The sequence below is a fragment of the Aspergillus luchuensis genome, chromosome 6 (assembly GCF_016861625.1).
Source record: "Aspergillus luchuensis IFO 4308 DNA, chromosome 6, nearly complete sequence".
NCBI classification, from domain to species: domain Eukaryota; kingdom Fungi; phylum Ascomycota; class Eurotiomycetes; order Eurotiales; family Aspergillaceae; genus Aspergillus; species Aspergillus luchuensis.
In genome coordinates, this window is record NC_054854.1 from 434,146 (window position 1) to 446,962 (window position 12,817).

The 12,817-nt window shown below is 50.2% G+C and overlaps 5 protein-coding genes across 5 annotated transcripts; 4 read left to right on the top strand and 1 right to left on the bottom strand.

Annotated features, from left to right (window-relative positions):
- Positions 1-94: 94 nt before the first annotated feature.
- Positions 95-1,680, top strand: AKAW2_60151S (2,3-butanediol dehydrogenase; the record flags this gene model as incomplete). Its single annotated transcript, XM_041692244.1, has 6 exons — positions 95-181; positions 365-398; positions 488-736; positions 823-909; positions 963-1,448; positions 1,514-1,680. 6 exons carry the CDS (start codon positions 95-97, stop codon positions 1,678-1,680), a joined length of 1,110 nt encoding a protein of 369 aa, XP_041545649.1.
- Positions 1,681-5,048: 3,368 nt separating this feature from the next.
- AKAW2_60152S (glycosyltransferase family protein) lies at positions 5,049-6,146 on the top strand (the record flags this gene model as incomplete). Its single annotated transcript, XM_041692246.1, has 2 exons — positions 5,049-5,684; positions 5,745-6,146. 2 exons carry the CDS (start codon positions 5,049-5,051, stop codon positions 6,144-6,146), a joined length of 1,038 nt encoding a protein of 345 aa, XP_041545650.1.
- A 681-nt stretch (positions 6,147-6,827) lies between these two features.
- Positions 6,828-8,568, top strand: ANP1 (ANP1/MMN9/VAN1 family protein; the record flags this gene model as incomplete). The annotated part of the gene is made up of 4 exons (XM_041692247.1): positions 6,828-6,916; positions 7,068-7,750; positions 7,800-8,119; positions 8,170-8,568. 4 exons carry the CDS (start codon positions 6,828-6,830, stop codon positions 8,566-8,568), a joined length of 1,491 nt encoding a protein of 496 aa, XP_041545651.1.
- Positions 8,569-9,195: 627 nt separating this feature from the next.
- Positions 9,196-10,595, top strand: AKAW2_60154S (putative sister chromatid cohesion protein Dcc1; the record flags this gene model as incomplete). Its single annotated transcript, XM_041692248.1, has 4 exons — positions 9,196-9,314; positions 9,401-10,140; positions 10,211-10,377; positions 10,428-10,595. The coding sequence occupies 4 exons, from the start codon at positions 9,196-9,198 to the stop codon at positions 10,593-10,595; spliced, it is 1,194 nt and encodes a 397-aa protein (XP_041545652.1).
- Positions 10,596-10,648: 53 nt separating this feature from the next.
- AKAW2_60155A (uncharacterized protein) lies at positions 10,649-11,839 on the bottom strand (the record flags this gene model as incomplete). Its single annotated transcript, XM_041692249.1, has 1 exon — positions 10,649-11,839. One exon carries the CDS (start codon positions 11,837-11,839, stop codon positions 10,649-10,651), a length of 1,191 nt encoding a protein of 396 aa, XP_041545653.1.
- Between the last annotated feature and the right edge of the window lie 978 nt (positions 11,840-12,817).

Consider the following 12,817-nt stretch of genomic DNA (forward strand, 5'->3'; position numbering starts at 1 on the left):
TATATATCACATACATACATACATACCATTATTCACAGAACTACTCTCCGAAGTGATATACATTATCGTATAATAACGATCTTCGGTACTTACCATGCGAGCAGTCCGATACCACGGCCGAGGCGATATCCGAGTCGAGGAGATCCAGGAACCCGGGTCGTGCGGAATGGGTGAGGTGAAGGTTCGTTTATGAATATCTAATTATTCTTATTTCAGCTCCTAGAAGGTTATTTTGAGTTATTATATTATTCTAAACTTATGATTGTGTTGTGTTGGTTCTTGCAGGGTTTATTATCTTGTTTTATACTGATTTGGTACTCTCCTATTGGTATGGGGGTATGATATACTAATATTGTGATACTAGATCAGACCTGCTTTCGTGGGGATATGTGGTAGTGGTACGGAACACATCTCCTCCCCTCTAAATCTATCTCTGATATATGCTACGAGCAGAAAGTCAAGGCCAGGCTAAGAGTAGACTGATTAGACATCCACGAATACCTCCACGGCCCGTCTACCATCCCGAGCACTACGCACCCCATAACGGGGGAGAAGATTCCCGTGACACTAGGTCACGAGTTCAGCGGCACGATTACTGAAGTAGGGGAGGGAGTCACTCGACTCCACGTGGGAGATAATGTGGCTATTAAGCCGAATTTGTTTGATGGTGGGTGTGCGGCTTGTCTTGGGGGTTGGGTGAATTGTTGTGATAATTTGGGGTTTGTGGGGTTTAGTGGTATGTTCTATCCGTCTTTCTCTTTTCTTGTTTTGGTTCTTGGTGTAGAGTGGTGTCTATTTGAAGGGTTGGCTGATTATGTGCAGGTAGTGCTGGGGGATTGTCGGATTATGCTGTTGTCAAGGAGAATAGGGCCGTGAAGTTGCCGGAGGGGTTTGAATTGGATCTTGGGGGTGAGTTGATCTCTCCTCACTATTATAGATGTGGCAGGGTGCTGATTGTGTAGCTCTCGTGGAGCCATTGACTGTGGCATGGCATGCAGTCAATCGGTCTTCTATCCAGAATGTTCATGCTCGTACGGCGCTGGTGGTGGGTGCTGGACCCATTGGGCTTGCTGTACTTCTGGTTCTCAAGGCCCGTGGCGTAGAGAACATTGTCGTCGTGGAGGTCGCGTCGCAGCGGAGAGAGCTTGCCAGCTCTTTGGGTGCTACGCGTGTTCTTGACCCCCGGACAGAGGATGTTGTGGCCACGGTGCGTGCGATGACGGGCAATGCCGGAGCTGATATAGCATTTGAATGCTCTGCTGTGCAAGCAGGACTGGATACCGCTTTGAAAGGGATCCGGGCACGGGGCACAATGACGATTCTGTCTCTCTGGAGCGACAAGCCGGCGATCGATGCATTTGACGTGGTACTAGGCGAAAAGCACGTGGTAGGATCGGTGATATATGAAGACGGAGAATTCGAGGCCGTCATCGACGCTATGTGGTCAGGTACGTGACTGCCAGACAGCCATGCTTGACCATTCACACGTTATACCGAAGCTGACTGAACACAGGCAAACTCAACCCTCGGGCCTTAATCACCAGTAAAATTCGCATGGAAGACATCGTCGAAAAAAGGCTTCAAATCCTTAATCCACGGCCGAGACAACCAGATCAAGATCTTGGTGGACATTTCGGCATGAAAGTCCGAGACATCCAGGGCGAGTGGGACGAGTATTGATCAGCTGCGGCTGGCGGTGTGTTGCACGACGTGGTCCAAAACCAAATACGTGTGTTGTTACTTGCATTTTAGCCCGTGTTATACATGACAACATCCATACCATGCACATCTTCCCTCTCACCCGAGGATTGGCGTACTTCCTGACGGCGCAGCACAGCCAGTTTTCTTGCAATGCCGAGACCAGCAGAAACAGACGTGTCAGCAATGCCAAGGTATTTTCTTGATCCGGGCACTCCGTGTCGTAGACTGGTCCGCCCGGGGAGGGGGAAACACGGCGCTAGCTATTGTGCGTGATGTAGAATGGATCCCTGCAGTGTTGTCTCTCAGTATCCATGAGAAGAAGGAAGTCCTCTGGAGAGGAGAGGAGGCGAGGCGAGGCGGGGGACGTACGCTACTGTACTTACCTTTGACATCCAACACGTGTTTGGGAATGAATACGAGAGACTGAACAGGGATGGCAAGTGCAACCACGACAGCACGCTGTCCAGTCTTTCGGAACGGCTGGTGGTGCCAAGCTGTGCTATTCCCGCGCGACTCTGCCGGGGCGGGGTCGATTTCTCGTATAACCTCATCCATCCCCAAGTAGTTCGATGCAGGAGCAGCGTCCAGCGGGCAAACCCGTCTGCCAGATGTCAACTAGTTAGTTAACTAGTGAGGTAGTTGGATGACTCCACTCCGCCTGATTCAGCGGGGATGGTTCATCCCGACGCCAGTTCGTTCTGGACAATTGGAGATGCTGGCTGGCCATCATGTCAGTTCGTGCTATACCCGATGAATAGTTAGTCGAATCGAGGTGTCATATATCCTACTATCTAGTAAGCTTAGTGTGTAGTTAGTAACAATGATCGGGATTTCGGCAATTGAAGGGGACTTCCTAGGAAATTACTGTAAGTCTAGACCTCGTCGCCACTCCAACATTGCCCCCTACACAGACACACAGCATGGTATCGCACAATTAAGTGATACCGTCCCCTATTCAGTATTCCACCTTTAATATATTAAGCTATCAAGTAGGTAGTAGTGAATGACTTACCTCCGAGATCTCCCCACCCTTCACCTCGGAGATAACGCAACTCATCCTCACCTCATCTATCTAGTATGCGTTCATCACGCGCACCTAAACCCTTAATCCCTGCTTACCTTTTCTGTTCTTCGTGTCCTTCCCTTCGGTCCCAAATACAAACACAAAAGCGCAACAGATAGATCCCGGTCATTAGTTACTTCTACTTAGTTCGGCTTAGCGTGTATCTTAGTCTGCAGAAGGAACATGCGTTCGAGCGCGCCACTTTGGGGTAAGTCGTCGGTAGTATGAGGAATCACGTCAAATGGTGCAAGGTGGTTACGCGATGGTATAAAGTAAGTATTTAGTAGGCGAGTCGTTAGTGGTATACGATGTGTCTGGATGCACGGACAGACCTAGAGAACTAGGTACTTGTGGGATATGGAATGGCAGTATGAAAGTGTAGTGAAATTTATTTTCATTATTTTTACTCCAAGAGATCTAATGGTCCGGGATAATTGAATTATCATAAGTGCTTTTGTTTTTATTTGAATCCCAACCGTGCTTGTTCAATATTCATGTTGCTGTTAATAGGATAGTCGGGTTGACGATGTGAACGTCACTCTTCGACGATGAGAACAGAGGTGGTACACAAGTATGTTGTATCGGAGAATAATCTATTGATCATTCAATTAGATGCTGAGTCCAGTTCAAGTTATTAGCTGATGAATTGGTTACTCAAATACTAAGATGATGAGGTGATGAGTCAAGAAAATACTCTCTCCCTTCAACTAACCAGCAGTAACGCGGAGAAGAGTATGGAATTAGAACGATGTCTTCTACATGCATAAAGGGGCGTAACAGTGGCTGCCGTCGTCTGTATGCATGTCTCGCCTCCACTTACGCTGACCTGCCTTCTTGCCTTTCCTTCTCCCAACCTGTGCTAATTTAAGGAACAGAGAGGAAAGTGCAAGGACTGGAGAATGAATCCTTGCAAATTTTAACTCACGACTGTTACAGTTTGTTTGTCGGGAATAATGAATGATGATCACGATTATTAGTATGGCCTGATCATAAGTAGTAGAAGAGTAATTAGTGTAATAAGTATCTACCTGTGTTTCATCTACCTTATAATGACGATGATAATAAGTGCATAAATCCTGACATTATTACCTGGTACCCTAACTGACACCATACCCAAACTCTTCCTCCCATCTATTAATAACCACACATAAGTATCCATTAACCCAAGACTAGAGTACTACTACTACCTAACCAGCTAACTAACTAACTAGTAAGTAAGTAAGTATCCATCGTCCAAGCTCCATCCATCCATCATCTCCTTTTCCTTTCAGGTTTTCTCAATCCGAAGAACCCAAGTGTGTGGATCCCCCCCCCAAAATCCATCCTCACTTTCAATGGTCCTACGGAGAACAATCCTAGATTAGTACTACTTTTCTACTTTAGTTACTAGTTACCTCCCTCCCCTCCCCACCCACGGTTTCAAACTTCAGGCCTGGTTGGTTCTTGTCGCTTTCTTTTTTTCTCTCTGCGCAGCATCTCTTATCCGCCGTGTGCCTGATTCTGGCTCTGGCGTTCAAAACTAACTAACTAACCATCCATTCTAAATCTAGTTACTTAGACTAACTAATTAACCCCCGATTAGCCCATCGGCTCCCGGCGCCTCGATCTTGGTCGATTTCCTTGGTTCGGAACGGGGATCGAGTGCAAGTAAACTAATTTTTTTTTCTTTTCTCCTCTTTGGGCCTCTTACTCGTATACGACTTTTTTCGTTTCCCTTTCTCATATTTTTCATTTTTTATTTTGCCCCCCTTGTGCTTTGCTGGTGGTCAGCAATTGGTGCAATTCGTTAGTCCTGGGGGTTTTTATTTCATTTTGATTATTATTATTACTATTATTATTATCATCGTCGCTGTGCTACTGCTAATACTTTCTGCTACTGTAATTTGAGGCGAAAGGCTGTCGGTGATTTCTTTGACCTACCTTTCCTTGCTGGAGACTGACTTGCCGAAAAGTGCCCCATCATGCTCTGATCGGGATTTATCTAATGAACCCTGTTTGCTAATCGCTTAGAGGGGAACTAATCATCTTGTCTGTCTCTGTCTGTCTGTCTGATTCCGTGATTCTTAAACTTCCGAGACCCTGTCGCCTGTCGTTTGCGATTTTGGGTTTCTCTTGTTCTTGTCTTCTTGAACCTTTTTTTTTCTTGCGCCCTAAGCATGTTATAGCGCTGAGTTCGGCTCTACGCTGACATTGCTATTATTCTTGTTACCTACTTAACTACTACCCCCTTACCGTTGATATCCATTCTTGGACTTCTTGTTGGTTGTGCTGGCCAACCTTCGTCATGGGTACTCCACTTGTTGGTACCGCTATTATCACCGGCGCGAATGGATTGCTCGGGTCGGAGATAGCTGTCTCGATTGCCAAAGCGCAGCCTTTTGTTCACTTGCTGCTAGTGGCCCGCGATATCAGATCCGACAGCGTCAAGGATGTGACGGACAGGATCCGTCTCATTGGACCCCGCTCCGTCGAGGTGGTTAAGGCAGACCTGGCCTGCTTCAACTCCGTCGTGAGCTTTTCCCAATACACCGTCGAGAGGGTGCGAAGTAAAGAGATCCCTCCCGTGATCTTGTTGATCAACTCCGCCGCAACTTCGTCATACGTTACCGATCAAGTCACACGAGATGGGTACGATCCCGTCTACCAGACCAACTGCATCGCGCCGTTCCTGTTGACCGTGAGCCTGCTCGAGGCCTTCCGCGCAGGCGACGGTACACCGAACGGCGGAGCTCGAGTAATCAATATCGGGTGCTCCTCCATATCCAAGGGATCCCTGGACTATTTTGACGGCGAAGACCCGGAGAGTGCCACCCAGCCGCCAGGAACACCAATTGGCGCCAAGGAAGCGACCAGTCGCTTCGGAAGTAGTAAGCTGCTAATGAGCGCTGCCATGTATGCCCTGCGTCGAAGTCTGGTACTTGTGAGTAGTCCTTCCCTACGGTTCCAAAAGTACCCCACTAACAAAAGCCGAATGGGGTAGACGGGCAACATCTCGCTCAATGTATACACAATGGATCCCGGCGGCTTGACCGGAGAGAGCCACCTAACGACCGATGCCCCGTTATCGGTCCGAATGGCACACCAGACGCGGTCTGGACTCCGGCCATTCCTGCGGGTGTTTTCCAAGAGTGCGATAAACAAGGCTAGCGTTCCAGCCAAAGTTATTGCGAGAGTCGCATTTCAGAAGGAGACGGTGGAGAACTGGGGAAGGGAACGATATTATATCTTGGATAGCGAATACGAGGCCGCATCCGTCATTCCGGCCTTGCGGGATGTGCCGCGCATGGATGGGCTGCTGCAGAAGATCATGCGACAGATCGAGATAGGCGTCAAGGGCATGGGCTCGCCTCAATCAAGAGTATCGCGGCTGACTGCGCGTTAGTTGGCCAGCCTGGAAATACTTTTGACATCATCTCTTCTGTTCTATGCCTTTTGCGCGGTGCTATCCCAAAATTAGGAGCATTTCTAGGGCGTTACTTCGAATCTTTGGTTGAACCTGGGTTTGCAGATAAGGAGTTTTTGGGACATGAAAATCCACATTTGCTGTATTTAGAAAATGAATTGTACAGGATCGATTAGCCGCCAATCAAGATGGATAACCACCGCAGCTGATCCGAAGATAATGGAACCGAGATAAACGTGGAGTAAGAGAGGAGAGAGACGAGCAAGAGGGAGGTTGCATGGCTGCAAACGGTAGTAGGCCTGATGCCGCATTCGGATCTGGACCCGGAAGGCGGGCCACGCTTGGCGCTTCTTGCTCGTCGCCGCCTTGAGCCTACGTTCGGTCGACGCAATCAATGCTACCGTCAGACTTCGTTGTTCAATTCTCACGCTCGTTCGGTCCCTTGACTCCTTTTCGGTACCTTTTTATTAATCTCCTGGATCTGCGATCCCGCTAACATTCTTCGTCGCCCGTACCCACGTCGGTGTTGTTTTCTTACTCCCCCCCCGTAAGCGCATTCCAGGGATTCTTGAAGCTGGTGGTCATCGCTCCGGGATCTAGGAGCCCCGGAGGTTCTTTGCTTCAGGACCTGTTTCCTAGCTACATGCAATTGTAGGAGAGATGAACCGGCATCACGCCTTCTCGAACGGCTATGCTGCCTACCCTCGCGGCAAAGCCAGCCATAACACCTTTCCTGTCTCTCCCCACCGGTGAGCGGCCCCTGCAACTGTCGAAGATCATCGCATACCAACACTACCTTCACATGAAATCAATCTCGCTGAAGGCCAATCGGTGGCCTGGCATATCAGTCACCCAAATTCGTTGTGCAGGAGGATGTTTTGACTGACATTGGTTTGCTAGCTTTCAACCGCGCCCACAACCGGCTTTGCGACGTCGAAGACAGCTCCTTCAACGACTGTGTCTGATTGCCGCCATCTCAACGCTGCTGTTGATCCTCATTTTCCCTTCATTTCGAGCGTTATTCCTTCCCGCAGTCTCGCTTGGCCTTGTTTCCTCCGCGGAAGATCTACAGTTAGAAACGGTTCGATACTATGATTTGTCTAAGATGCAGGGCAGTGGAAGTGGTTGGGAGCATGGAGAACGGGTCCTCATGTGCACGCCCTTGAGGGACGCCGCATCTCATCTGCCGATGTTCTTTTCGCATCTTCGCAACCTTACATACCCTCATAACCTGATTGATTTGGCATTTTTGGTTTCGGATTCCGAAGACGACACGATGGAAATGCTGTCATCGATGCTGGATGATCTGCAAAACGACGCCGATCCGAAGATGTCATTTGGAGAGATCTCGGTCATCCAGAAGGATTTTGGTCAACAGGTTCAACAAGATGTGGAGAGTAGACACGGTTTTGCCGCCCAGGCAAGTCGCAGAAAGTTGATGGCTCAGGCACGGAACTGGCTGCTTAGCGCGACTCTGCGTCCGACGCATAGCTGGGTCTACTGGAGAGATGCAGACGTCTTGACAGCTCCGACTACGATTTTGGAGGACCTTATGAGACATGACAAGGATGTTATCGTTCCGAGTAAGTACTACGCGCGACCTCTGCTGTTGCGTTCTAACCTTGAGAATAGATGTTTGGCGTCCCCTGCCGGATTGGCTAGGTGGGGAACAACCGTACGATTTGAACTCCTGGCAGGAATCCGAAACCGCGCTGGCCCTTGCCGAAACTCTGGACGAGGATGCAGTCATCGTGGAGGGTTATGCCGAGTATGCAACGTGGAGACCTCACCTCGCATATCTGCGTGACCCGTACGGGGATCCTGATATGGAGATGGAGCTTGATGGTGTGGGAGGCGTCAGTATTCTGGCAAAGGCCCGTGTCTTCCGGGCCGGTGTCCATTTCCCAGCCTTCAGTTTCGAGAAGCATGCCGAGACTGAAGGTTTCGGAAAGGTGAGACTTTATGCTCGTAATTCTATATGTAATATACTAACTCTAAACAGATGGCGAGACGGATGGGATTTTCGGTCATTGGCCTCCCGCACTACACGATTTGGCATCTTTACGAGCCGAGTGTGGATGACCTCCAGCATATGGAGGAAATGGAGCAGGAGCGACTGGAACGTGAGAGAGAAGAACAAGAACAGGCTGAGCGTGCTGAGCGGGTTCAAACGCTGTTCAAGGACGCCAAGTCGCAGTGGGAGGACGATACTGCGAATATTCAAGAAGCCATCGACAAGGAAGGGAAGAGCCAGGCGAGCGACTACTCGTCATCGTCGGATGTCGATAGTACAAAAGGCAGCGCAGAAGGTCCCGTGGCCCAGCCCGCTGCGAAAGAGCAGGGAAGTGCCGCGATCACACAGGAAGAGTCAACAAAAGAAAGAAAACAGGCGAAGCAATAGAGCAGTGATGCTTGGAGCTTCGAGGTTCAGTGATAGTCGAAACGAGCCACAAGAATTGGGTCAGGGAGTTTTCTCGAACAACGGCGCTGGAAACCTCACTATAGACTGACCATACAGCGCTGTGCTGGCCACAGGGCGACTTTCTTTGACTGGAACTACTGTTTCTGGATGGGCTCCTGTACTGTGTAAATGGTGTTGGGGACTATATTTGACATGGCTTTCCTTTCCTTTGCTTCTACTTGATTGTCTGATCACACAAGAAACACATAATCTTGTTGATCTCTGTTATGGCTGAGATGATAGCTTTTAATTATGTACAGCATAGACCAATGAATTCTTACATTTAAGTGAAATATTAGCCATCCAATGCGATGCTTTTCGTAAGCAGATATTCATGATGTAGATTTACATTGTGATTCCCACATCAGTCGCATGGCAAGTGCCGTTTGCAAATTAAGCGGTGGCCCGTGCATCCATCGATCTCGAAAAGCACGCGTACCGCGTCCAGAGCCCACCCGGAATGTTCCTCTGCACATCTACAATCCTCAGGAAGGGAACATAATCTAAGCGACTGCAACCCTTTCACAGGTCCTTATCTTCTGTCCTGGAACGGCATTGAGGTCAAAGATGTCCACACAATCCGCCCAGAGCATCCTCTTCACCCACACGGCCCCGCAACAGGCCTTCCGATTACTCGAACTGCCACCAGATCTCGCAGAACTTCTTGCCTCCGACAATCCTCCAACGTACGTCTACAGCAACTCGAAGCCAATCTCTACCCCCCTCTCCCACCCAATTTAAGGAACACCAAACTAACCAATTGAACCGACAGCCTTGAGATCAAATCCCCTACGCCCACCACTGATTCCACCGACGCTCCCGCCGACACCACCCGTGACTACATCAACCTCTGCACCCCAACCCAAACCTACCGCATTCGCCAAGTCCAGTCCTCAAACTCACTGCATGTCCTCCGCCCAAGTGACGATGGCGCTCAGCGCGGCGACCTCGCCGTCATCGGCGCCACACAGGAAAACGACGAGCCCGTCCCCGACCTGAACCTCTCGGAGACAATGACTGCGATCGCGAAGTGCGGGTCCACGCTTGAACTACACACCCCGCAGGAAGGGTTCAATATTATCCCCATATTGGAGGGGTTGCTGGGAAAGTATGACTCTAGTGACGACATCTCCATGTCTACAAGGGACGGTGGGATGATGGTAGACTCTACGGACCGGAAACGGATCGTTGAGAAGTTATTTGCTGATGTTCCGGTGTCGAATCTGCAATGTGCAAGGGCCTGGAAGGATATTTGTGCGTTTGTGCTACCTGCTACGGGTCGTGGGTGGGTGCCGACGGCGAGGGCCAAAGTTGGGGTGTGGAAGCGGGTGGTTGAGGGGGCTGTGTTGCAGGGCATTGATTTGGGGACGCAATTTCTGGTAGGGGATTTGTGGAAGTCGATGCTTGATGAGGATGGGGAGGGCGAGTGGCCGAGGGAGTTGTTTGAGGCGGTTGTAGGGAGGGTTTGTGAGACCGGTGATGAAGGGTCGTTGTTGGAGGGGGAACTAAAGTGTAAGTTTCCTGCATCCCGGAAGGCGTGGGTTTGACTGGCCGGAGTTGACTCTTTTATCTACTGGTGCAGGGGCTAGTATTGATAAGGAGCGGTGCGTGCGATGGGTTGGTGAAACCTATTTAGAGGCTGCGGCGCCTACGGCGGCTGCTGCTGTTGGACGTAGCGAATTTCTCAACGCTTGGAAGGATCATCTGCCAGAAGGCTGGAGGGAGGAAGCTACGTTTTCGAAGCTTACGGTAGGATATTTCTCTTCGTCTTTCTTGCTCTACTCTAACAGTGTGTACAGGAGGACAAGCATAGATTCCCTGATCCAACGACTGTCTGCTTTGTCAGTGATGAAGATCGGCAGAAACTAAAGAAGAATCTCTCGACAGATGCTAGTGCGTCTACCGCTGCGAAAAAGACGAGAAACTGGCATGAATTATTCAAGAACCAGAAGCGACAGAAGCGTTGAGGCTCTAATTCTAGAGGCATTATGATGTTTATCAGGGTGGAAGCTGGTGTCTCTCAGCACCAAGCGTATTTCTCGTTCAAGTGCCATTCCACGTTTGCACCCAAGCCGTGCTCGGCACCAGTCCATCTCAGGCACGCGATGCTGCTCTTCTCCCGGTGAACTACTTCGGCCTTGGGGTCCAGCAAGGCAACTGCCTTTTTCAATAGTGGCGTTGGGTTCCAGAACTCAACTGTTGCCATGTTCCATCTGCACGCTTCGAGCTGAGCACGTCGCAGGACCGCCGCCATGGCTTTCACAACCTTTTCGCCCTGTTCTGGTGAAGTGGGCTCGTCGTACACCCATCGGAGAATGTACAGGGTATTCTCCTCGGGTGTTTCACCAAAGTTTCTGTTCCAGGCACAGTACACCCCAGCACTGTCTTCTCCAGCACCCTTTGCGCGAGGCAATTCGCGGTCGGCATATAACCTCTCCGCATAGAATTCTTCTCTTGCCCAGTGCCATTCAAAGTGCTCGAAGTTAGGTGCAATCGCAATTCTGGGCACTGATGACTTTTCAGAGGCCGCCCTCAACAGTTCACGCTCTTTTTGCAAGACCTCCTCACTACAAATTCTCTCGTGGACGTCCTCTGGTGTCAAAATCCTTGTTTTCGGGAAATTTGCCTGAGCATTGGCAGTGGCATAGACTTCCTCGGAAATGGGCGACAAGGCAAAATGGCATGACGTGTATGGCTGCCAACCAAATTGAGCATAAAAGTCCTTTCCGATATCAGAAAAGAGAACTGTGAAAAGGCAACACTTTCGAGTCTCTGTCTCCATCTTCCAAGTCTCGATCTTCTCGCTCAGCTCCTGCATCATTCTCTTGGCGTATCCTTTGCCTCTGAAGTCCGGCCGGCAATAGACACTTCCAATACCATGAGTTGCGACGTCCTCCACAATACCGTCATGTGCCAACATGGCTTTCTTTCGGTATGTTTCGCAAGAACCGAGGATCGTTCTATGCTCTTCCGGCTCTTTGCGATCAACCAAGATCCAACAGGTCAAGCCATCCTTATTCAGCCGTTGCTGATACAGATGGTTCTCGCGCGTGATATACGTCTCAAGGTCCAGACGGCCCTTCCATGCTCTGCTGTTGAGACGGATGGACTCAATCCGCTCCCCGGGGGTGGCAGGAACCAGCACCAGGTCAGGGGAGTCCCCTTGAGGGAGCTCCTTGCCGTTGAAATAGGAGTTGTCAGCAGCGATCATGATTGATGTCTACTTGGTAGAAAAGAGGGGTTCGTTCTTGTTGTCTGATGAAGGAACTTGGGTATGAGAGTGAAAGCGATTCCAGTGAAGAGAAGTGGTGAAAGGACTACACGGCGCGTTCAGAGAAAGCAAATGTTTAGAGCAGAGGAGCAACTCCGAAGGGTGTTTGACCGGAGTCCGCGCAAGACCGCAAGGGGGGCACCGAATATAATAGATGAACCGATAAGGATAAGAAAGTAGACGTGCCCGGGATAACTTACTGGACGCGCAGGCAGCTGATTCTATTCGCCCCGACAGCCGACGACAAGCGGCGACAAGCGCAGCGGTAAAAGAAGCTGAGGGATGGACTTGCCTGGATTGGGTTGCGTCTCATGCCCCGTGACGTCGAGCGGCGCATGATGACCACACATTTCCTTAGGGCATAGGGCTCGCCGGAATGGGGGGAAATCTGGTCTGGGGTTCGGGGACTACCGGGGTTAGATAGAAATGACGCCGTGGAATATACTGGGCTACAATCTATTTTGGATCGAGTTGTCTAGGAATGATCAAACTGCCCGGAACTTGATATTAACTTTGTAGTCCTGTTGAATGCCCGTGATGAGTCAGTCATATTGTTTGACTTTCCCCCCTTTGTAGGCAATTGACAGACAAGACAGTTCCCCTACTGGGCAGGCGGTCGGAGAGTACCGGTACCTGTCACGTGGGGCAGCTGTCAGACCCGGCGGGGGTTTGTTCTCTGGATCCCCCCAACCATCTCTCCCACTCGAGGAATCCCCGTTCAGTCTCTCGCAATTGCTGCTGTTCCGTCTGGATGGTGGCGGCTGCTTTCTTATTTCTCCGTCTAGCGTCCCGGGCTGAGGGACGCCTCCTCCATTTACTTGCCTGATCGGTGTCTTAGTCTACGGCTTACAACGGAACTACCCCCGTTGTAGATAGGATTTTCCCCCAGCATTGTTGACGGACTTCTGCCCCACTGTG